Raw genomic sequence first — 22,039 nt, forward strand, 5'->3', positions numbered from 1 at the left:
TTTTAACAATTGTAAACCGGCCTTTATCTCAGTGCTGAGAAGGCGCATCTGCACGGGAAGTTTGCAAAATTGCGCTCGACGATAAGCGGGGACTTTGCCCAACGCGGCGATAAAACTGCACTAAACTAAAAAGTTAAGCGAAGTATTAAAAGTTTCTATAGGAGCAAGTTTTGCCTTTCGGGGAGGGGCGTGGCTTGCTGTTCTCCGCAAAAGATGGGCGGGGAAGGGGGAGGGGCTTCCTGTCAAGCCCCGCCCCCTCGGCCCCATCCCCGCGGTCTCTTAGACTGCGGAGAAGGGGAGGCGTTTCCGAAGCGCCACCGGAGAGGGGAAGATGGCGATGGGGGTTTTCGCTCGGTGCGGCTCGCAGACTTTATTCGCTCCGCGGCTTTATTCGGCGGCTGTGCGGGTGAGAAGCTCAAAACCCTCTTCTTCTCCTTCGGGCGCCGTTTCAGCTCTCTCTTCAGGGAGGCGGCGAATTTAACAATTGCCGTTTCTAGTGAGTCCCGAAACGGCGCCCGGAGCGGTCATTTTGTCCCCCCAAAAAAGAGACCCCTGGAAAGTGCAGGGCGGAGAAGAGTAGCGAAAGATACAGCCGTTTCTGGACAGATGCGGAATAATAAAGGAGTTAGGTTTCTCCTCCCCGAAACTGTTACTAGCTATTCACTAGTAATGGTTAAACACCCCCGAAACTATTACTATTAAGTAGTAATAGTTCAACCCAAAAGTTTAATTATTACTACTAACTCACTCCTGGCTTTCAAGGAAGCGTTCAGTACGTAATTTCTATACATATAATAGTCCTTTTGGTCAGCCAGTTCTTAAAAGAACTGTTGTCTAAATGCTGCCTCTGTATAATATCCATTTCGGTCGCCCTGTGTATAGACTGTGAGCCGCTCTGTTAAGACAGAAAGTTGCCCAAGGTTTTACCCTGGTGGAGGAGGTAGTCTGTACACCAAATCCCATCTTTATATGGGGTATATGGTCCATATACACCCCATTATAATATCTATTGCATTGTAGTTCTATGGCTCCGTATTATAGTGATTTTATTATGGCTTTATCTTAATTTAGTATATTACATCCTATGTTGTGTTTGTGTGTGTGTATGTTATATGTATGGAGTATAAATAGGAGTCCTGCCTCATGTTGTTGGAAGGGAAGATCTGGCCAACTTTTCTTTACTATAGATTGCCTAAAAATGCTGTGGTTGAGTTGTGCACAGAATTAAGTTTGAGTGAGGTACTGACTCATTCATTCTGGTATAAGGCCAACGCTTAAGCTTATCAAAACCAAATTTTATGAAAGATTTTAGTAATTGTTTCTTACTAATACACCTATAACAAATTCTTAGCGTTTGGTGGATTTTTGAAAGGTTTGAACTTTGGCTGGGCACCAATTGAAAACTATTAACTGCTGTTGCTCAAGGTAATGCCTGCTAGGATTCATCCCGCTTCTCTACCACAGGTAAAACTTTTGTAACTTTTACCATTTCTTTAACTTGCTGATAACCTTTAACCTAGAGAGTAAAGTGATCTTGTTATCTCCTTAGCAGCCTAGAATCTTTTTCCCCCACAATTGACTCCATTTCTCATACAGGTTTGTTTGTTTTTTATTTGCAACTTTATGATCTGTTTTGTCATTCTGCTATTCATGCTTATGTTGCACTTAAGTTGTATAGTAATCAATAAATACAGATATGGTATGACTATCAAATGCCTTTTGATTACAGGGGTTCTAATAAATAGCAACACATGTGTTATGTTAATGAATCACTTAATAGGAAAAGGGAAAAATATTCTGTGAAGATGTTTTAATGTGAACTTTGTCCTAAATGCAGCTCAAATTATGAGTAATGCTATTTCCCAACCAAAAGAAGCAGCTTGCTAATAACTTGAAGCTCCTGTGTATAGTGTGGTTATTTAACATGTGGATGATTTGCCTAATTTTTAGATGAACTATAATTTATGTGTAAGGATATTCTAATTCACCCACCATAATCCTCTCTTAACATCAATGATAGTTTTAACCTACCTTTACCCATTTTTCTCAATTTAATGATTTCAGGAAGAGCAGCACAGTTGGGCCAACATGTACAATGCTCATGCCTTCAAATTGCAGTTTGCTGAAACTATTCAATTTCTTGTACATGTGACACTTATACCAGCCTTTTTTTTAATACTGAGAATTTTTGAATTTTTTTCCTTATTTACTTCTGAATTAACACTTAAGCAGAATTAAATTTGCTACAATGCTTATTTTTAATCAGAGGCTACTTCTTTTTTTTAAAAAAAAGTTATACTTTTATCACCAAATATAAAATACAAAGAAAAGGAAAGGAAAAAAAGAAACAAACTAACAAACATCCGGTACTAGCAGCAAAAAGGGGGGGGGAAACTTGTGTGCAAAAAAAGAAAAATAGGCCACATATCAAATTCATATACATTAAACATAAGAAAAAATCCACCCCAGCTGAATGCTGAAAGATACAAAAAAATCTAATATACTCTCTTCCCCTTATACAACAGGTCTACAAATAGTTATAAACTTTTCCATTGTATTTAACAAAAAATACTATATTACATAAACAAATATCCCATGAAAATCTATGTATCTAATAATCAAATTGACCCAACATCAATAGTCAACAGGTTACCCCTAATCTTCAAATCCTTCTGTTAACCATCTGTCATTGTATTTAACCTGTAGAAAATCCACAAATGGCTTCTAGTCTCTTATAAATTTGTCTAATCTGTTGTCTCTAATCAGAACAGTTAATTTTCCCATCTCTGCTTATTCAGTCAATCCCACTCTTCAACTGTCGATGTCCCCCTGAAAAGAAATAACATTCCAAACGGTTTTTCAATTGGCTTATTCATAATACCTGAAGAAAAGCTTCAGGTTTCAATAATATTTGTATTCTAAATATTTTCTGCATTATCAATATTGTGTTTATCCAATATGATTTAGCATACTTGCAGGACCACCACATATAATAGAATGTATCTGGATTTTGGTTGCATTTCCAAAACTTGTTGGAAATCTCTCTCTATATTTGAGCACAGTCTATCTCAATACCAATATCATCTTATAAAAAAAAATTAAACTGTAATTCAAAGTAAATTTTAAACCATTAGTTTATATATTCTCCCATCGTTCTACAATTATATTGTAGCCAAAGTTTTTCGCCCATTTTACTATACAATCTTTAACAAATTCATCTTCCAGATTCATCTTAAATAACATTTTATACATGTTAGCAATTACGTAGTTATCTCCAAAACATAAAAGCCTATTCAGTTCAGATTTAATTCCTGCAAATACAAGTTTTTATCTAGTTTAATCTTTGAAAGTTTATATTATAATTAAACCAATCAACAATAAATCCTTCACTTCGTAATTGTTCTCTTTTTATCTTATCTTGTTTTTATCTTCTACAAATATCAGTAGATCTAGATAGGCCATTTGAATTAGAATTTGCATTAATGAGAGTCACCCCCAAATACTTTACCTGTTTCATAATTTAATCCAATTTTAAATTCCATTTCCTCTGCTCTTCCACATTCATATTCATAGTCAATATTGTTGTCTTTAATTTATTTATTTTTAAACCTGCCATTTCTCCAAATATTTTAATCTTCCTTATAACATATTCAATGTTCTTCAACAGGTCTTGCAAAATCAAAACCAAGTCATCAGCAAAAGCACGAAGTTTATACTGATGTGCTTTACTTTGTAATCCTTTTACTCTGTCATCTTATCTAATGTCCCTATTTAGCAGTTCCAGTACCAGGATAAATAATAAAGGGGATAAAAGACACCCCTGTCTTGTTCTTTCTGGATTTCACATGGTTTTGTCAAATCTCCATTCATCATAATCCATGCTTATTGGAGTTTATAAATGGACTTCAATCCCTGTAAAAACCCCAATCCAAAATCCATTTTTTGACTACTTTAAACATAAAGTTCCAATTGAAATTATCAAAAGCTTTTTCTGCATCTAAGAAAATTAGATTAGAAGATTAAAACAGGCAACCTGTTAGTCACTATGATGTTGTAAATGTTCATTTAAAGGAAGATTACTCTCACATTGTCTTTTAATTGGCTTCTGGATAGAAAACTACACTTGGTCTTCATGTATGAAATCTCAAAAAACTTTTTGAAATCTTTCAGTTAAAATGGATGTAAACAGTTTATAGTCATAGTTAAGAAGAGAAATTGGTCTGTACTTTTTCACAGAAGTCTATACTTAGGTATCAAAGAAATGTAGGCATTTTTTCATGAATCAGACATAGAATTTCCTTGTAGAGTAGAGTTCATTAAATCTTTCATTGGAATAAGTAATTGGTCTTTAAAAGTTATAGAATCCACTTGATAAACCATCCAATCTCAGCGCTTTACCTAAGTTAGCTTTGTTAGAATTTTTTTTTTAATTTTTGATTTATATGCCGCCCTTCTCCGGAGACTCAGGGCGGCTTACAAGGCGTTAAGCAATAGCCTTCATACTTTTGTATATTTTTATACAAAGTCAGCTTATTGCCCCCACAAACCTGGTCCTCATTTTACCTACCTTAGAAAGGATGGAAGGCTGAGTCAACCTTGAGCCTGGTGAGAATTGAACTCGCAGTAATTGCAGGCAGCTGGAAGCTAAATACTACCTTTAACATTTAGCATTAGTCTGCTGCGCCACTCAGGCTCTAATTGCTTCTGTTATTTCAGAGGTTGTTACTGGACTGGACTGTTCAAATTTTACTTGTAATTTTCCAAAGTTTAGGAAGATTTTGAGTCAAAATATAAACATCAATATGTTTTAATGAAACTTCATGTTTCTTATATAAATTAGTATAATAGTTCTGAAAGAGTCTTTGAATATTTTTGTTATCCATGTAAGCTTTATTTCCTTCCTGAAGCTTAATTATCATCTCCTTTCCTGTATGGTTTCTTAATTTCTGTACCAGCCACCCCCCTGGTTTATTTGCAAATAAGTGGTGGTATTGTATATTTCAATATCTGAAGCAGTCAACAAAGAAAATTTTTGTGCTATAGTTTTAATTGGTTAAGAATGTTAAGATCTTCTGGTGATTTTTGAAGTTTTCTTTCTTCAGTTTTAATTTATCTAACACTTTTTGGATTGTTCCATCCATTTTCTTCTTAATGTATTATATTGTATGAAATAGCCTCGTATCACGGTTTACAATCATCCTAAACTGTTGTCAAGTTAATTCCCTTGCCCAGATTATTATTAAAATAATCTTGGAATACTGGTTTATAATCTTCAACAAACTGTGCTGTCTGCAAAACTAGACTCATTTAATCTCCATTTAAAAGACTGAGGCCCAAATTTAAGGTGAGTTATGATCAGAAAAAGATTTTGAAAGAATATTAACTATAGTTGTTTTGTAGAGCAATTTTTTTGTAATCCATATCATGTCAATTCTAGAAAAAGTTTTATGTCTCTCTGAAAAGAAAGTGTAATCTTACACCAGTCTATTTTATATCTCCATACATCAATCAAACAAACCTAAAATATCAATGAGATCAAAATAAGTTTGGGGCAATTTCCCTTGTGTTTCTTTAATTCTTTTCAGTGGATCTGTCCAACTGTGGGATTATTACCCCATTCTAATCCCAAAGTACTTTTCAATACTGAAAAGTTATAAGAAAGATGGGAGTCAGAAGAATTACCGTATTTTTTGGACTATAAGACGCACCGGAGTATAAGATGCACCTTAGTTTTTGAGGAGAAAAATAAGAAAAAAACTGATTGGGATGGATTGGCCTCCCGGAATACCCCCAATTAGCTCTTTCTCAGAGGTGAACTTTAGCAACAGATTCGTTGGTTGTGAGCTCTGCCCCTTGCTTTTTTTTCAGCCTCTGAAACCTATGTTTCAGAGGCTGGGCGGGGCTACATTTGGACTATAAGACACACCCAGATTTTCACCCTCTTTACCTCTAAGAATTAATGTAGACTAAATTCAGTACCCAAGGTATAGGATTTTTCAGAAAGCTACAGATCAGAACTGCACAATTTCTCAAAAGATAAAGATCTATTATCATAAGAATTGGGTCTTAAAGAAAAAGATAAGTGTGATGCTGACCAAGGTCATGCTGTGGAGATGGGAGCTATAGCTGGAGTTCCTGAAACTTCTTCATAATGCATGGATTGTAAGATTTTAACATGGAATGTTAATGAGACAAATTTTCCCCACAAAAAAGAAAAAAGCTATTTCACTATCTGAAAAAATTAAATCAAGACATGATATGTTTGCAAGCAACTCATATTCAAGAGACTGATAAAAAGTACCTAGTAAACAAAACTTTAGGTTTGTAATATATCTCTGCCAATTGTAAGAAGAAAATCAATAAGATAGTTTTGTATATAAACCTCCAATTACTACCATTTTTATTGTTTGCTGATGATCAAGGTAGATCATCATTGTGCAATTTGAACTATAAGGAATAAAATTCATTGTAGTAGGTTTATATATCACAGGCTACTTCTTTAATAGGGACTATTCTTTAACAGTCAGTAAAATGTTTTTGAGTTGTATCTTCCCCATCCATTCTCAGTCAAAATTAAGGATAGTGTTTAGTTCCGATGGTGGAGCAATATAACCTGAAGCTGATGTCCATACTGTGTAAGCATTTATATCTCTGATAATGATTATGTTGTGTATTGGGGACCCGAAAGTCCATTTAACAGCTGCAGAAGAATATGAGTTCATGCGTGGATGTATAAAACAGAATTGTTAAGTGAGGCATCACAGTACAACTTGAGTGCTGGCCTCTCCAGCACTTTGCACTTTGTCCAATAATCTTGGTTTACTCTTTCAACAAAATAAAAGGATGTAATTCTTTTAATTCTGTTCATTTAGCATATAGGCCATGCAAATTTTGGCACATGATTAAATCTGTTTCATGGACTTTTGGCAAACATAGGTGTAACTTGACTAAATTATCTGATTCTGCAGATAATGGTGCTAACCAGCAACTAATAATCATTAATGTTCTAGAAATCTGTACCATTATTTTAGCCTTATTCATGCTGACATCTTTGTTGATACCTTTGAACAGAAGGTACAAATGACTGTATATCCCTTCCCTATCTAGTAAATTTTGTACCTAGTAAATTTTAGTGTCCCATGCTCTTGTTCTTCTACATTATAAAGACAGAGATTTCAAGAGGCTTCTTTAGACATAGGAAACTGCTCTCACTGTTTGAAGATCCTGCCATTTTCTCCTCACAAAGGAACCCGAACTGCAAAGCGACTGTGTGAGCTCAAAAAAAAAGTCATGGCTTCTTTAAAGAATTAGCATCTTTTCCACTTCAGAACTAAATAGCTGTCTTGCATGAATATCTAGATTCATAATATTGTTTAAAGATCTTTAAAACCTCTTAAGAACTAGATTTGGAAGTGTATGCATGTATTAAATATAATTTGGCCTTTAACCATTTTAATAGCAACTATTTGATACAATGAAACATAGCAGAGCCATTGAAATTAATTGGACTTGAACTGGTAATGACCAATTTTAGGTGTGACTAAAGCTGGAACTAAGAGAATGAAAAAATGATTTAATATTTATTTCAAAATTGAGGGGAAAAATAAATGATTTGAAGATTGAAGGCCAGCATTTCTTATTTGGTAGAAATAGTGATTATTAACTGTATTAATGATATATTTATATGTACTGAAGAAAATGAAGAAAAAACTAGTTCCGGTCAAAGAGCTATTTTTCGCTTCCTCCAAAAATTTCAGGGCAGGACAAATACCTTTCTTCATTTTATCCCCATTATATATAATTCTTACTTGGATGCCAACCTTGAAGTTCTGAAGCATATGAGCCTTGGTGGCTCAATGGTCAAAATGCAGTACTGCAGGGTATTGTACTTTTCCTGACTGCGGGCTGCCTGCAATTTGGCAGTTCGAATCTCACCAGGCTCAGGATTGACTCAGCCTTCCATCCTTCTGAGGTGGGTAAAATGAGGACCCAGATTGTTGACGGCAATATACTGACGCTTAGAAGCAATATCTCATTAAAATAGGAACAGGGTCTTAAAATGAGAGCCAACATTGTGGTTTTGTTATAATGGTAGTGGTACAGAGCATCTTCCAGAAATATGTGGTGTATGTAAATAAACATTCAGATTAAGAGTCACCAATTTAGGAATGGAATCTTCTGGAGAGTATCCCTGTCCCTCTGCAGACCACTTCTTCTGTAGCATAATATTTCAGGGCAGTTCACATTGTCAGAGTAATATCATCTAAACAGAAAACAATGAAACGAGATTGTTTTGGTACATGTTATTGATTTCAGGAGCATTGGATCAATTATGAGCTGAAATTTTACTTTGCCGAGCAATGTTTGCTTAGTGTGAATAGCTTTATTTAATAAAGCACTATACTCTTTCGTAAACCAATACTGATTTATTTACTAAGTTAAGCAAATCATACCTTAAAGTAATGAGTGAACTTAGTCACAGACTTTACATAAAATGTTTTTGTAAGGATCATGGCTATATCAAGACATGTAAAGCAGAATGCTTGAAAAAATTTATATACATTATCACTTATTATTGACAGTAGCAGTTGCCTTGGTGCGATGTCTACAGTTGAAAAATACCTCTAGTTAAAATTATCCTTTTTTCCCCCCCAGCATTTCACCCATGGAACAAACGTACTATATCAAACGAAGAGTGGTCAAGGCTCCTTCTTTACACCGCTTCAGAAAGTGATGCTGCCACCAGATGCTTTTCATGGGAAAGTGGCCTTTATTACAGGTGGTGGTACGGGCATTGGAAAAGGGATAACAAATGCATTCTCTAATCTGGGAGCAGAATGTGTTATAGCAAGCCGGTAAAAACAAAACTTATTACATCTCCATGTTCTCTTTTACTTCCCATTCATCCTAGTTGAGTGATAAATTGTTCCTTGCTGGATAAACTCCTGTTTGTTTAGTGTTATGTACTGGATGAGGCACAACAGTGTTAGACTTTTACTACAAGGGCAGAGAAATTCCTAAGAGCATGTTTGCCTCTTTGTTTTCTGAGGAAATTCATAAATTCTCAGAGAGCCTAAGGTAGTCTCCCATAGACCCTAAGACTCTGAATTTCTTTGGTGCATGAATCTGGTATGAATTAGCACAGAATAACAGTTATATAAGGAACAATATGAAGAATCTGTAACTGCATTTTCTAAACTATATAACACTATATACACTATAACACTGTGTATGGTGTCAGATAGGACATCCAGCCAGTAAACTCTCAGCTCCATCCAGTAACTCCAACTCTATCCCAAATTAAAGGATTATAGTGTCATAAATATGGAATACTTATTGTTATGTAAACAATAAGAACTCACATTTATAACTATTTGCAGGAAACTTGATGTATTGAATCAAACAGCAGAAGAAATATCTTCCAAAACTGGAAATAAGGTATTTAAAATTGTTATTAGTATCTTGCACATCATCTGAATCTAGTATGCAAAGCTATATTTCTTTAATGTTTAATTTCTTTAAACATTTTTTTTGCTGGTGGTTATGTAATTATTTTACTGTAATTATGCAGGTTCATGCAATTCAGTGTGATGTGAAAGATCCAGAGTCTGTTACCAATGCAGTCAGTCGATTAATTGAAGTGGCTGGGCATCCTGATGTACGTAATTGAAAAGTTTGATTTATTATTCCTGGAAAAATAATGTACGATGTAACAAAAAAGAATGTCATATAAGTAAACTAATCAAGCAAAAGGCAATACAAATGGACTTTTATTGTAATTTCAGTAACAAGGTATTAACTATCATCTCTCAGTGGTTCTCAACCTGTGGGTTGGGACCCCTTTGTGGTCGAACGACCCTTTCACAGGGGTCACCTAAGACCATCAGAAAACACATATTTTCAGTGGTTTTAGGAATAATTTTATGGTTTGGGGTCACCACATGAGGAACTGTATTAAAGGGTTGCGGCATTAGGAAGGTTGAGACCCACTGATCTATATGTATACTAATTGATAATTGAATACTAATGCATATTAATTGATAATACCCATAAAGCCCCATCCAGTGGAACAGGCCATAATATGACATAAGGTCAGCAAATCAGAATCTCCTGAAAAATAATTTATCAGAAAACTAGTCTATAAGATTCAGGGAGTTGCTCCTTCTCTCTTAATTAAGATATGTTTAATTAAACATATCTCCAGTAGAAATTTGGACTTGTACTGTGAGCATACCTTCTAATGTACAGCATTTTTCATATTGATAAAATTTTCTTCAAATTGTTCTGGGCAAAGTCCTAGCATGGTTTGTTTGTATTAAGGTTTAATTTCTGGAATGAAAGTCATGATTTTGGAGTGACATGTCAGGATTTGTAGTTTGGTCTTGGTCTAATGACAAAAACTAATTTTGATTGATTTCATTTCTATTAAGTTATTTAATATTTCTTGATCTCATTTTGACATGTTAAAGTTTACATTTTAGTAAGAATTTTGGACATCTTCATGATCCATTCATAATAGATTGCATTATATCATAAAAATCAGCTTTATTACCCTCTGATATACAGCCACATATGTCAAGGCTTTTTTAGATATAACATTTCACTCATGTAAGCATGCATAAACCAACAGGAAAGACTATTATTTAAGCTGGCTGAAAAATTCTGGAAATTGAAGTCCATCTAAAAATTGCTTAGTGTCAGGCCCAAGTCCAAAGACGAAGCAGTGAGATCTGATAAAATCCAGTTGTTTATTTCCTTACACCTAATAGACTGAATCTTGCCAGACTAAAGCTATAATCTCCCAATTTAGTAGATGTATTCTGAGAGATTGTATTGTGTGGCTACCCTGAACCTTTTCCTCCCTTCCCTTCCCCATCTAGTTCAGGACTTTGAAGTCTTTTGTTTTGGGGTCCTCTGTGGAATGTTGTGCCTCTTCCCTGGGAAGCCATGGTGCTATTGCCAGCATTCCGTTCCACTACTTCTCCAGCTGCGCATTCCATATCAAGCTGAAAAACACTGGAATAAGCAATAGTAGATTATTTTATTATTAGCATAGTTTTACTTGCCAGTTAGAAAGTTTAGGCACAGTCATGAGAAAAGTACACACCATTGATTTTTTTTATTTTATTAACCTATTTCAACATACAACAGTACTGATAGATATAAAAAAATATCATGCACATTTGCTTTTTCTAGTTCATTGTGTAATTTTAAGTAAACCTCAATGCAGATTTTGCATGTGGAAAACATAAGTACCTTCCTATGTTCATCACTATCTCAAATACTTAAAATTAGAATCAGGTGAACTAAAATGATACATGGAGGATAAAATTTGAGGACATTGAAGCTGAAATGAAGTGTACGCAAGCAGACAAGAAAATGAAGAAACAAGACACAACGGCTGGAAATAAAGAAGACAAAGACAATGTGATTAAATATGAATAAGTAATGTACGGGTGGATAGTAATAATAAAAAGGAGGTTTTTAGATACGATATTGTGAATAACAAAAGTTATAAAGATGATTACACTGGGATTAACAGTGAAAGAATTGGGGAATATCCCCAGGTGCACTGAGCTTGAGTTGAGAGCTTATTGTAATTGGCTGCTAGCTATCCTTGCTCAGGCTAAGCTAATCAATAGTGGAGCTCTAAGAATGCCAGATGAGAAGGAGAAAGAGGGTGGAGGTGGGAGGGAAGGGTAAACTCTTTTACTCACACTTCATCTTCACTGTTTGGGGATCCCCACATACACTGAACTTTAGTTGAGAGCTTATTGTAAGTGCCTGCACTAGCTATCCTTGCTCAGGGTAAGCTACAAAACGTTTCAAAACTTCTGGCTTTTCTTCCTCCTACCAAAGACCTTCTGGGGTTTTTCACAGAGAGGGAGGGAGAAAGAAAGAAAAAGAGAGAAGAAAGAAGGAGACAAAGAGAGAAAAAAAAGAAAAAGGAAGGGGGAGAGAGAGAGAATGCAGGTATCTCTTAACAGAGGCTTGAACTTGCCTGAAATTAGATCAAGACCTATGTCACTTAACCCAATGTATCAGATTAAATTGTTATTGAATTATTTTTGGTATATATACTACATTCTCTTGTGTAATTTAGTTATAGTGTAAAACTAGTCTATTATGTCTCAAAATAAAAGGGAGATCAAAAATCCAGTTTTGAAGGATTTTAACTCTTGTGTTTTAGCTTGGTTGCTGATTGAGCTAAGGTTTTAAAGGTTGTACTTTTAAAGTTATTGTTGATACCATATTGTTTTTGTTGACCCTCTTTTCCACTTACAGAACTAGTTTACTGTTTTTCTTTGAAATAAATATTCAAAAACATTTAACCTACTGATGCCTCACTTAATGTAATTTTATTGGTATCTATTTTTATTTTGAAATTTACCAGTAGCTACTGCATTTCCCACCCTAGGCTTATACTCGAGTCAATAAGTTTTCCCATTTTTTTGTGGTAAAATTAGGTGCCTCAGCTTATATTCGGGTCGGTTTATACTCGAGTATATATGGTAGTTATTTTTTCACATGACTATATTGAAATAGTCACATTTTAAAGCCAGAAGTATTACTTGACATGACAAGTTTTGACTGTTAGTCTTTTGTTTACGTAGAAATTGGTAACTGCTTATTTATTATCTCAAGTAAACAGTATACCAAATGCAGATCTAATGTATTTTTCTTTATTTCAGGTAATAATAAATAATGCTGCTGGAAATTTTATTTCTCCTTCTGAACGTCTTTCTCCAAATGCATGGAAGGCTATCACTGATATTGTTTTGAATGGTACTGCTTTTGTAACGTTGCAAATTGGAAAAGAATTGATTAAAGCCCAGAAAGGTAAGCACAAATTGATCAACATCACTATTTTGTCACTGAATGCAAGTGACATCTATGTTTGTTTCCTTGCAGATGTCCAGAAATTTCAGCTTTTAGTATAGTTCATTATTCTGAAAATAGGCCTCATACTTTGTTAGTTATTAGCAAACCCTTTTGGGAAAATGAGTCAACTTTTTCTACCTATCCACCTTCTGGAGGAAAAGCTACTTTACAGTCATCAGGTACCAAAGGAAGAGCTGCTGTTAGCCTGTTTAACAGTTCATGTCTTGCCATTGCTATACATTATAATAACTTGGTCCTTAACACCAATAAGACCAAGGAGCTTATAGTGGACTATAGCAGGAATAGATCAGACATCCAGACCTTGGTTATCAATGGAGACCAAGTGGAGCAAGTGGCTAGTTTTAAGTTTCTGGTTGTTATCATAAAAAAGGACCTGACTTGGGGTGCTCATTTATTTTATTTTTATTTTTCAGATTTCTATACCGCCCTTCTCCTTTCGGACTCAGGGCGGTGAACAGCCAAAATAAAACATTTGTACACAAAAGTTAAAATAGATTTAAAATAATTAAATAAAGTCATATTGAAGCACTGGTCAAAAGAGCCCAGCAAAATGTCATTAGTTATCTGGATCGTATTATATGTGTTGGACATGTCCAGAAGCAAGAAATTATTGGATGAAAATTAAAACATGGTTAGAAGAAATTACACAACATATAGATTTAAAACCTGAACTGTTCCTATTGGGTATCTTACCAGAGAAATTTAGTAAGGAATATATATATTTGATTGTACATGTGATAACAGCAGCGAGGGTAGTATTTGCACAAAGATGGAAAGCAGAGAAAATCCTATGGAGGAAGAAATAATTAAGAAAATATTGAATTGTGCAGAAATGAATAGATTGACCTTGATATTTAAAGATAGAGAGGAATTGGAGTATTTTTAGATATGGGGGCAATTTTATGATTGGTTGGAGAAGAGATATGTATAAAGTAATATTGTAAAGAAAGGGGGGAGAAATGTTATAACAAATGAAATGATAAATATTAAGATATGAGAAATAATTGAGTAGGGAGAAGACACAAAAGATGCACGCAGATGATTCACTGATGGATTGATTATGTATTGTATGTTTGTTTGTCTATAAAAATTAAAAAAACTTTTTTGAGAAAAAAAAAGGGACCCAGCAGAGATTATACTACCTAAGACTTCTCAGTAAACAACAACTGAATGAAAAACTGCTGGTGACCTTCTACTGTTGCACCATATAGAGTATTTTAACTTACTGCACCTGTATGTGGTTTGCCAATTAATTGCACAGTGGCAAATAGGACAGCATTCCAGAGGGTTAACATCATTTCCCAGAGGATTATTGGTTGCCCTCTCCCCTCTTTGGAAGATCTTTATAGCTCCTGCTGCCTTAAGGAAGTTCAAAACATTCTTAAAGATTCATCTCATCCTGGGCACCCTTTTTTTGAACTATGATCATCTGGCGGACAGTACAGGACAATAAAAACAAGGACAAATAGGCTGAAAAACAGCTTCTATCCCAGAGCAGTAACTATATTGAATTCTACTGTATAGTGCAATATTAATGCAATATCAAGGGTTTTCAATTAAGTTGTATAGAATGTGAAGGATGTGTGTTTTGTTTTATTGTTTTATGTATAATGTATATTGAAGATGGCATTTAATTTCGTTGTACGAGGTGCAGTGACAATAAACTAAACTAAACATTACACATACAGTAAATTTTGCTTGTAGATATAAATTATGCAAACTAGGCATTTTATGGAATGTTAGGCACTTTTCATATAACCCTTGTAATAATGATTAGTGAAAATGGCTACCACTTTTATTATTAACTGATTCCTACAAACCATTTTGGCTTTGTCTCGCTTGACACTACAAACAAAACAAAGGAAATATCTACATCACATTTATATGGATGCTTAAACATTATTTTGCAACTGCTACCATTTGTAAAGCACATTTTTATAAAAAATATAAGATCATTAATTATGCTAACTATCCAATTTAACTATATGTCATATAGTTAAATACATAAATACTGAGCCACAGTGGTTAGAATGCAGTACTGCAGGCTATTTCTGCTGATTTTTTATTTTATTTTATTTTTTATTTCTATACCGCCCTACTCCCGAAGGACTCAGGGCAGTGCACAGCCAAACTATAAAATACATACATACAAAATTTAAAAGTGGAATTAAAATCAAATTAAATAGTTTTGGCCCAGACAAATTAAAACCCCAATCAATTTAAAACCAATTTTAAAATTTGAATATATAAAATACTAAAAAATATTAAAAATTAAAAATCTTTTATAAAAGAGGGAGAAAATTAGGCCAGGCCCGCCTGGTGAAATAAAAAGGTCTTTAAAGCGCGGCAGAAGGTACGCAGATCCGGGATCCTCCGTATCTCCGGGGGGAGCTCGTTCCAGATAATAGGTGCCCCCACAAAGAAGGCTCTCCCCCTGGGGGCCGCCAGTCGGCATTGTTTGGCCGACGGCATCCGGAGGAGCCCCTCTCTATGGGAGCGTACCGGCCGGTGGGAGGCTATTGGTGGTAGTAGGCGGTCCCGCAAGTACCCAGGTCCTGAGCCATGGAGCGCTTTAAAGGTGGTAACCAAAACCTTGAAGCGCACCCAGAAGACCACCGGGAGCCAGTGCAGCTCACGCAGGAGGGGTGTTACATGGGAACGCCATGTCGTTCCCATTACCACCCGCGCGGCCGCACTCTGCGCCAGTTGGAGCCTCCGGGTGCTCCTCAAGGGGAGCCCCATGTAGAGAGTGTTACAATAGTCCAGGCGGGAGGTGACGAGGGCATGAGTGACTGTGCGTAAGGAGTCCCAATCCAGAAAGGGACGCAACTGGCGGATCAGGGGAACCTGATGAAAAATCCTCCCGGTCACGGCCGTCAAGTGCTCTTCTAAAGACAGCCGTGAATCCAGGAGGACGCCCAAGTTGATTGCCGGCTGCCTGCAATTTGGCAATTTGAATCTCACCAGACTGAAAGTTGACTCAGCCCTCCATCCTTCCGAGGTCAGTAAAATGAGAACCCACATTGTTGGAGGCCAATATGCTGACTCTGTAAACCACTTAGACAGGGCTATAAAGCCCTGTGAAGCGGTATATAGTCTAAGTGCTATTGCTATTGCTATTTTTTCTTTAACTTTATATTGCCAGTAATATGTTCAACATGAAGTGTACATACTTATTGATTAAGTACATGTCGTCAAATATATGATCAGTTTTTGTTTTATTAACAGTTGGTCAACAAAACTGCAGCCTTTGGAACTTAGTTGCAAAGTAAAGAAATAAAATATAATAATCCATTTAAGCGTCTAATGGATGGTGACTTATTTGCAAATCACAAATAGTACAAATAATAATTTTTATCCCTTTCTGTTGCCAAAACAATGTTGTAAATATGGGTATGAATGTCTTTTTAAAAATTGTATTCTTTCTTCTTTTGAAATGGATGCTTTTAAAGTCTACAAACAGAAAACTGAAATTACTGCATTGTGTGCATCTGTATGAATAGGTACAGATACACAGATACCTACATGTCCATAAAGGTTTAGATGTAAATGCTAGTGTTTCGGTCTTGACTGATACATCCCAATTTCTACAAGAAATATAAAAAAAGCTCAGTCAACTGTCAGGTCAAAGTTATAACAGAATTTTCCTGAATTTTTCAGGGGCAGCATTTCTGGCCATTACAACCGTCTATGCAGAAAGCGGGTCTGGGTTTGTAGTACCAAGTGCTTCTGCCAAAGCAGGTGTAGATGCCCTGTGCAAGTGAGTATTATTTAAAAATGCATTACTTTTTCTTGATACCTTTGATTCTCTCAAGGAGAGAATCAAATTTAGCTGTTTTCCTGCTTCTCCTGTAAACCTTCATTTTAGATCTGTCTATACTTTTCACAGAACTGTAGTCTGCTCATTTAGCAGCCTTACATTTTGCAGCTATATTAATCTCTGGGTGCAGAATATTTAATTAATTTCTGCTGATTTCTAGGTCTCTTGCAGCTGAGTGGGGTAGATACGGCATGAGATTCAATGTGATTCAACCAGGTCCAATAAGGACAAAGGTAAATTATTACCCATTAATAAATTAACTGAGTTCTTTGCAGTGACCAGAAGCACTGCCCCACACAGGGTTGGGTATGGATTTAACTCCAGTTTTTGGCAAAACCGCACCCATTGCAAACCAATGGTTTGCTTAACGATTGCGAATTTGATTAACCACAAAGGTCACAAAAAAGGCCATAAAATAAGTAGTAAAATCGGGTCGATCAGATGAGTGACCTGATTTACAACTACCCGGAGTTACAGCTGTGTCGTAACTCAAGGAGTTCCTATAATTATGAGTGACATTTTAGAATTGCTTCCTTGTGATCACATTTTTTTCCCTTTTGTTTTATTGTTCTTTTTTCTTCTACTTTCTTTTTGCAAGCCACAAATCTTTTTGCTACAACAATCATTTTTTCCCCCTGGTTGTTGTTGGTTTTTTTTTTCCAGGGAGCCTTCAGCCGCCTGGATCCCACAGGGATCTTTGAGAAAGAAATGATCCAGAGAATTCCTTGTGGTCGCCTGGGAACTGTGGAAGAGATCGGCAACCTTGCCACCTACCTCTGTAGTGATTATGCGAATTGGGTTAATGGAGCAGTAAGTTGATCCTGGGTGCATGAAGCTCACTGCTGCTGTTAGAAAAGTGTAATTACACCCAAGCGCCACCTGATTCCTTGAAGGTGTTTAATTCCAGCGTTTTTACATCAAGCTCTGTGGGCATGATGAGAATGCTTTATGAATCACTCTTTAACTTTTTAAAAACTACCTACGGCCTAGTGGAAAGAATGCTTTATGCAAATTTAGTACAGTTCAGTAAGTCACAGAAGTTGAGTACTTTAAAGGTATTTCTTCTTGTACAAAAGTTCCACTGAAGTAAGCTAGTTCAGCTGATAATTTGAATTTCTTAATGGAACAACCTCTGCATCAATCTTACAGGTCATTAGAATGGATGGTGGGGAATACGTGTCTATGGCTGGAGAATTCAATGAATTACGTAAGGTAATAATTTACAAGGAAAACTTTGTAACAAAAGGCTACAAAATGGAAAACTCTTATCAGGCGTGGTAATCAGTTAATCCTGCCGTCCATTCTGCTATGCTTCCCATCATATTTCTTCATTTTTCCTCCCAATGTCAGCTTTTCATGCTTGGTTAAAACAATCCAGGCCTCATGAGGCTATTGCCACCTCTATCCACCATTTTTAAGAGTTATTTTTCTTCTTAGAATTTTAAAATGTTACTATATACTTTTGATTTGAGTACTAAGCTTTAAGTCTCATTGATTTACTTGAGGATCTGTTCTGCTCTGAATGCAGTTTAAGAACATTATCCCTGGCAGGGTCATGCCCATTATAGCGACACATTACATGATGATAGTTTAAAAAAATCAGCATCTCAACTAAAGTGTTTTCTTTTCTATGCTAGGTCACCAATGACCAGTGGAATATCATGGAACAAATGATACGAAAAACAAAAGGCTCATAATTTACATTTTTATGTGACTTTTTATATAGCTTCTTTCTAAAATTTTCTGTATTCTAGCAATAAAATCCACCGCTGCTGATAATTATCTGTATGTCCATGTGTATCCATTTTATGTTCACAAACTCCAATGTTGCATTCTTTGTAGGCAATATTTTAACAGACATACACAAATTGTTAAATGTTAATACATTCATAGTTCCTTTTTCTTTACGAGAAGTTCTCAATTTAACAATCACAATTGGGCCCAGAATTTCCATTATAAATTGTTGAGGTTGTAAGTCAAGCTGGACTGGATCTTATGACAACTTTTAGACAGGCATTAAACTAATTACTGCAGTCATTAAGCAAATCATGCTGTTAAGTGAACCCAGCTTCCCCAAAGGGTTGGGTTTTTTGTTGTTCTTTTGCCAGAAATTATCAAAAACAGTCGCAAATCTTGATCACAAGACCACAGGATGCTGCAACCAGTCATAGATGTTAGCCGGTTGACAAGTGCCTGTATTGTGGTCATGTGATTGCAGGAGTGGTGCAACAATTGTAAGTGAGTACAGGTCATCACTCACTTCCAAGGCCATTGTAACTTTGAAACATTGTTAAATTAACAGTCGTAAGTTGAAGACTGTATTATTGTTTATGGTCAGTAGTCTATCTTGAGCAACAAGTGGATTTTTCACTTGTTTGAATTGTCTAGAATCTTAAGAATGGGAGTTGCCTCTGTACAAATATTACCATTTAATATTAGGCTTGTGAGATAGGGCACTATCTTTTCAGTCTACATTTATATTAAGTGAAAATCAGACAGATGTCCATAATTCGGAAGGAATGCATTTGAATTACAATGATAATATATAAAATTATTGTAGCTACAGCATTGGTAAGAAAACATTTTTAAAAATACACTGTGAAACATACTTTCTACAATGAAGAAAAATAAAGATGTGTTTGGGCTATAGGAAGCATCATGCTGCAGTCTACATAAAAGGAGAAATTGTGCCATTTAATAAAGGAATTGAAGAAGTGGCAGGGATTAAATCTAAATGCTTCCACATTTAGTATAGAAATTGAATCTTCTAATCATATCTTGATCTTATGTTGACAATATTGTAAGAAGCAGTGTCCACTAGAGGGAACCATAACACAATATTCTAGTTATAAAACCTGAAAATAATTGACAGTTTGTATCACATACTCCCTTCATTTGAAACCACCAGCAGACATCACTGATACAATGAAATAAATTCACATGCCATCCTGAGTTGATGCTGTTCCAATTTTTTGATGCTGACAAAAAATGGAATGCATCCTTGAATTGAAATTTTTTTTGCAAATGTTGGCAGAAGCATTTAATATGATCACCTTTTGGAAGTTATAGGAGCGACAGTTCCCTTCATTCCAACTTGGCATTTAGGACATTGGGGATAAACTGGATGGCCCTGAAATCTGATGTGTTTGTTGGTGTCTGCTTAATGCACAACTGCTGAATTCTAATTTTGTCACAGACTTCTAAGAACAATGAAGGTGGAACAAGATTCAGTTCTCAGTAATTGACACCGCATTGTATAAAGTAAACCAAATAATCCGTAAAAGAAATCTGAAAGTATTATACAGTGACTGAATTCGGACCACAGTCTTAAGGTCAGTTGGATTGGTGGCGTTTTCACATTCTCTTTAACTTTATTCAGATTGCTATAGTTTATTAACTTGTGCTAATCAACTTGATTTGGAGGGGGGGTGTAATTTAATAAACCTGTACTGCATAAAGCCAGAAATAGATTAATTCTGAAATCCAAATAAATATATTTGAAAATCCAGCTTCAGAGCAGACTTTGTTTTGTCTAGCTTGGCACTGTCTAAATAAGGGAGAAACCTACGGCCTTTCTTGTGTTGTCATATGGCAGTTTCCCTCACTTGTAGTCATCATGGCCAGAAGTAGAGATAAAAATCTTTATAAAGACCACCAATGTATCCTCTTTATTCTAAAAAGCTCTCCAGGTTTCAGTCAGGAATCTTTCTCAGCCCCACCTGCTAAGATCTCATACAGATCTTGAAAATTTGCCTGAAAATGATTTCTATCACTAAGCTGTAGTGTTTTCCAGGGGTGGGTTCTAAATTTTTTACTACCGGTTCTATAGGCGTGGCTTATTTTGTGGGCATGGCTTGATGGTCGTGACAATTCTTTAGGATTTAGCAGAGGTACTGGTCTACCAGGCTTTTAACTGCTTGCAGAGCTCTACCCAATTATTTTTGCAGGCACTGGTCTACTCATGTATTTTTGCAGGCACTGGTCTACTCATGTATTTTTGCAGGCACTGGTCTACTCATGTTTTTTTGCAGGCACTGGTCTACTCATGTATTTTTGCAGGCACTGGTCTACTCATTTATTTTTGGAGGCACCAGTCTACCACCAAACTGCCTTTTACCACTGATCAGCTGTAGGGCGGCCTTTGAAGCCCCGCGGCAAGAGTTTAAACAGTTTTTCCTTATAGCCCATCAGCTGGGACTCAGGAGGCAGCAATAGATTGGGGGTGGGGCCAAATAAAATGTAAGAACGTGGGGGGATGGGGGGCAGAACCAGTTTGGTGACATCATATCGTCACCGCTACTGGCTCGGTGTAACCGGGCGTAACCGGAAGGAACCCACCGCTGGTGTTTTCCTTGGATGACGTTGACATAAAGGAAAACTAATGGTGCTGGGATCATTCTTGAGTACATAATTTATTTTCTTTTATGAATATGAAAGAATTTATGAAAGTTATTTGACACCCAAGAAAAGCAGTGCAGTTGAAAAAGATTAGAGAGATGATACCAAATCTCAGGGTATACAATGTATCACTGTTACCTTTACATTTTCAACTCCACTTTGAAGTAATCACATTCATAGAATAAAGATATTTTTTCTTTCGTGTAAAGAGTTGGGAGGGAACATCCAGCAAAATATAGCATGCACCCTTGTGCTTTAATTTATCATAAAATATACTAATATGAATTGGTAATTAATATTCATTGGCCTAATTTCTGAAGATTCACAGCAGCTGCTCTTATTAAATGCCATGGGCTTTGTAGCCACACAGTATTAACAAAAATTAGGGCATGTATATTTAGATGCTTAATTATAGGTTCATCTTGAGTAATATTTGAGTTACTCAAGATTGATATTTTGATCAATAGGCGTATTGATCCTGTATGAATAAATACCTACCATGGTAAATAAAAGGAATATCCTGTAAAACGAGCTTTTTCAAAAGCCATAATTATATATCAAGTGACTTATTGATGTTATGATATAATTTCCAGTTAGCTAAATGATTTGACTGTAACTTTATCTCTTCATAGTATTCCTAAATGCTAATAATTAAACAGTCCCATAACCATATGAAGCTGCCTACTACTGAAATAGTATGCAAATCCTTTGATATGCAACAGCCCATACAAGTTACCATTGTTTAAATGGTTAATACCTGCAGTAGAATTAAGACCTGATTAAGCAGTAACCTTGATGCAGTAACTTTTCTGATGAAGAAACACTCATAATGGTAGTACAAATTTTAAAAAAACATACAAGCACTTGCTAGTTGGATCTCATTTGTATCAGTGAAATGTACATTCTAGTCATATGGTA

At 35.7% G+C, this 22,039-nt stretch overlaps 1 protein-coding gene across 5 annotated transcripts; it reads left to right on the forward strand.

The window, feature by feature from the left end:
- The first annotated feature begins 225 nt into the window (after window positions 1-225).
- On the forward strand, window positions 226-18,505 carry DECR1 (2,4-dienoyl-CoA reductase 1). 5 transcript variants are annotated; one of them, XM_087890789.1, is made up of 12 exons: window positions 271-406; window positions 1,373-1,464; window positions 1,550-1,596; window positions 8,656-8,855; window positions 9,381-9,438; window positions 9,572-9,658; window positions 12,693-12,840; window positions 16,564-16,663; window positions 16,884-16,956; window positions 17,387-17,533; window positions 17,873-17,935; window positions 18,361-18,505. In XM_087890789.1, exons 4-12 carry the CDS (start codon window positions 8,734-8,736, stop codon window positions 18,418-18,420), a joined length of 858 nt encoding a protein of 285 aa, XP_087746915.1. In that variant the 5' UTR covers window positions 271-406; window positions 1,373-1,464; window positions 1,550-1,596; window positions 8,656-8,733; the 3' UTR covers window positions 18,421-18,505. The 5 variants fall into 5 exon arrangements, with proteins under 5 accessions (XP_034278297.1, XP_034278296.2, XP_087746915.1 ...); XM_087890790.1 differs by having other exon boundaries at window positions 277-406; window positions 1,553-1,596; XM_034422406.2 differs by lacking the exon at window positions 1,550-1,596 and having other exon boundaries at window positions 226-406.
- The last annotated feature ends 3,534 nt before the right edge of the window (window positions 18,506-22,039 follow it).

Source organism: Pantherophis guttatus, chromosome 3, assembly GCF_059756535.1.
Source record: "Pantherophis guttatus breed Tessera chromosome 3, ASM5975653v1, whole genome shotgun sequence".
NCBI classification, from domain to species: Eukaryota; Metazoa; Chordata; class Lepidosauria; order Squamata; family Colubridae; genus Pantherophis; species Pantherophis guttatus.

Excerpts from the sequence above, each read along its gene's own strand:
- DECR1 (XM_034422405.2), top strand. The coding sequence starts at position 332 with ATGGCGATGGGGGTTTTCGCTCGGTGCGGCTCGCAGACTTTATTCGCT. Across the intron at positions 16,664-16,883 it reads GGTGTAGATGCCCTGTGCAA|GTCTCTTGCAGCTGAGTGGG; the intron begins GTGAGTATTATT and ends GCTGATTTCTAG. Across the intron at positions 16,957-17,386 it reads CAGGTCCAATAAGGACAAAG|GGAGCCTTCAGCCGCCTGGA; the intron begins GTAAATTATTAC and ends TTTTTTTTCCAG.